The sequence below is a fragment of the Etheostoma spectabile genome, chromosome 8 (genome assembly GCF_008692095.1).
Source record: "Etheostoma spectabile isolate EspeVRDwgs_2016 chromosome 8, UIUC_Espe_1.0, whole genome shotgun sequence".
In the NCBI taxonomy this organism is placed as follows: Eukaryota; Metazoa; Chordata; class Actinopteri; order Perciformes; family Percidae; genus Etheostoma; species Etheostoma spectabile.
In genome coordinates, this window is record NC_045740.1 from 32,933,446 (window position 1) to 32,936,758 (window position 3,313).

General features: G+C 38.1%; 1 protein-coding gene across 4 annotated transcripts in view; it reads right to left on the reverse strand.

Annotated features, from left to right (window-relative positions):
• The window catches only part of LOC116693376 (anillin-like), an 18,261-nt gene extending 16,357 nt beyond the window's left edge, over positions 1 to 1,904 (reverse strand). For 3 of the 4 annotated variants that reach the window (XM_032522307.1, XM_032522306.1, XM_032522305.1), the window contains exons 1-3: positions 1,735 to 1,889; positions 883 to 982; positions 88 to 255 (exon numbers count right to left, since the gene is read on the reverse strand). In XM_032522307.1, coding sequence (XP_032378198.1) covers positions 88 to 255; positions 883 to 976 — 262 coding nt within the window. In that variant the 5' untranslated portion in view covers positions 977 to 982; positions 1,735 to 1,889. Of the gene's footprint in view, positions 1 to 87; positions 256 to 882; positions 983 to 1,734 lie in introns of all 4 variants that reach the window. The other variant, XM_032522303.1, reaches the window with a different exon arrangement.
• Positions 1,905 to 3,313: the final 1,409 nt, after the last annotated feature.

Sequence of the window (3,313 nt, forward strand, 5' to 3'; positions counted from 1 at the left end):
GTCTAGTTTGTGAAGATTAGACTACCCTCATTGATAAAATGATTGCCAATATTAGCATGCCCGCTTCAACAGAAAATGTAGGATTACCCTCTCGTCTCTGGGTAAGTTGGTGGACTCGGGACCGGACTGAAGGAACCATCGGTGTGTCTGGCTTTGTCTCTACCTCAGCTAGGCGTACAAAGGAGCATGGTTTAGGACTCAGATTCTCCTGACCAGCGGCCTCCAGACGCCGTCGCTTCTGGCCATCCTTCACCTCTGAGACACCAGATAGAAAAGGGCAAAAGTCACAAATGTACATAAGTGCAAAGAGTGCTGTGACTATAACACAGGTAGTATGCCTATCTTACATTCTTGGTAGTAAAAACAAATCTATGGAGGCCCCCTGGGGTCAGCTGAGAAGAAAAAATAAATAAACTGTGCACACGGATTCATAATCTTAATAAACGTGAGCAAAGTAGGAAAGATATTCACAGATTCAAACTTCTGGGATTAATTACTCTATAGCAAAATGATATTAAATCACTAACGTGGAAAGGTTAACAATGAGCTACAAACTATTTTTTATCAAAACGAGCTGTTCTCCAATCTGGAGAAATAAGACACCAAAATACTGTATCTATTAATTTAATGATTTAATAAGGTAGTGTCTCCAAACTTATGTTTTAACAGTAGATGCTGTAGTACAACTAGGAGGAGACAAGTTATAATTAAGGTAAGAATATATATATATATATATATATATATATATATATATATATATATATATATATATATATATATAGAGTAGCTTTCCTATTTTGCTCACGTATATATTATTATTATGAATTCGTGCTCTCGGTTTGGTTTTTTTCCTCAGCTGACCCCAGGGGGAACCGTACTAACCTGGTTGTGAGAGGACATTGTCTTCAGAATCAGACAGAGGTGCTCTCTGTCTTTTCAAGTTGACGTTGCCACCGTTTTCCTCGCCAGCTTCCATCCTGAGATGCAAACAGAGACATTACAGACTGGATAGGTATCTTAAGATGTCAGCTCTTACTGAAAATAAACCTTTAAGCATAAATGTAGAACAAACAATACTCATTGTAAACATTGTAATTTCCCCTTGCGGGATTAATAAACTAAACATTTTTAGTCAAGCCATGACAGTTCATTTAGCGGTTACTCCTCTCTCTAACACCTGCTTACTGAAATTGCCCCGTGAAAGTTATAAAGCAGATAAAAACATTTCACAGGCGTGCAGGCCATGGACGTAACGTTGATTGACGTTAGCATTATAAAATCCTTAACCAAGCCATAAAGAATATTGGTTAAAATGTGTAAAAATAGTTCAGATGCGTGACACTGGATAGAGGAAAAACTAATGTTCAATAAAAAAAAAAAAAGGTTTTAGAGTCATCCATAAAATGAAAGGTGACAACGCCCAGTTTCAGTTTCAGCTCATTTTCAAAATTAAACATTCATTGCAAGTTGTGCTAGCTAGTCAGCTAACGTTAAACAAAGTTACGTTATCTTGTTAACACTGCCTACACCACAATAACCCTGTGTTCGTTTCATTGTATTAGCTAACGTTACTTTTCCATCTCCGAGACATTTGAGTCCACTCTGGCAAGCTCATTTCAAGCTGGACAACGTTAGCCTAACAGCTAACTTTAGCAGGAGCAAATGGCCTTACGTTTTCACAAAGTTAGCAGAGCAACGTAACTTACATGCTGAGCAAGTCGTTTGTTGTCTTACCTGAAAAGAAGTCTGTATTAAACCACAGTGTAGAAAATTGGTCAACGCTAACTGACAGAAAGCAAGAAACAACCTTCTTGCTCTGTCCTCATCTAGCTAGCTAACTTTGAATTTCAGCGGGTCTTCCGACGTCAGTGGTGTCCATACAATTGGAGTACCGTAAGTGCGCTTGAAGAGCGCGGACAAAATAAGTGAGGCCGTTTTACCGTGCTAAAGAAGGTAAACACGCAAAACAAGATTCCACTCGGGGTTGTCAAACTCAGTTTCACTCGGGGCCACACGGGAAAATGAAAATCACATCAAGGGCCTGACATTAATAGTTTTATTGACATGCTGTTATTTAATCAAAAAAGTAAAAAATCTTTGACTGTATTACTGCATCTTCTCACTTACAGTTTGGTCGACATAAAGCCCTAAACAAGTCTGCAGAATAGTTCCTTAGCCATCATAAAGTTAAGCTAATCAAGCAAAACAATGATTACATCTTTAAAAGCCGGCTACCACACAGCTGACTCACACCAACCTGTTTCACAGCCTGAACATGCAACCTCACCGGGTCAGTGGAGATTTTTAAATCTCAACGTGGGCAAATCTGACAAATTCAGTTCTATGTTTGAGAAACAGTTTCCCATTTGTGAATCTGAATTGATATGCGGGCCGGATCAAAATTTGTGAGGGGCCTTATTTGGCCCCCGGGCCTTGAGTTTGACACATGTGCACTACATCGTCAATTAATCTATTCAATCAATGTATTTATTTGTTACACTTAATCATAAAAAATACAATTCCAACAAAATGTAATCTGTAAGTTCTTAAAATTTAAGCAGCAAAACTACCAAGGTGTGAGGTGTGGGGTGTGACCACAAAGGGTCACAGTCTATGTCACTATAAGATGGTATAAAGTGAATGAAGAAGTCTGCTTATTGAATGATAATTACATTATTTGTGTTATGTGTCAAAAGTATAGATCAGAAACAGTGAATAGGCAGTTAAAAATGACCTTTATAGTGGAATAGTCTTCTGTTATAACAACTCTCCCTTGACATTTAACGGATGGAAGCTGCTTTTGGTGACAAATTAGATTATTATGGAGAAAAACGTGCCTGCATGGTTTATGGAATTGATGCCCCTATCCCCTGGGGTTTAGGACACCTGTAATGTAACTTCTACTCACACATACAGATTCTCGTTACTGTCCTGGATTACACTGGCAACAGGGAATGGCCCAGCAACTTGTTGTAGAAGTGTTATATATATCTAGTACTATTTACACCTTTGTGCGTGTATAGGTAGGTCTACACTTGGATATTTGAATGTGAAATGGTACCTAAGTGACATTTCCTAGAATATGTTTTTTTTTAGATTATTTTTTGGGCATTTTTGGCCTTTAATTGACGGGACAGCTGAAGATATGAAAGGGGAGAGAGAAGGGGGGATGACAAGCAAGAAAAGTTTAGTTTTGTACTTTAGTATTCTGAAATATCAGTTGTTTAACGATGAAAAACATGCAACAGATACTTCTCAAGTCTATCTTTGAAAAGGAAGTATTCATTTCAAGGAAGGAACTGACTCATGGTGA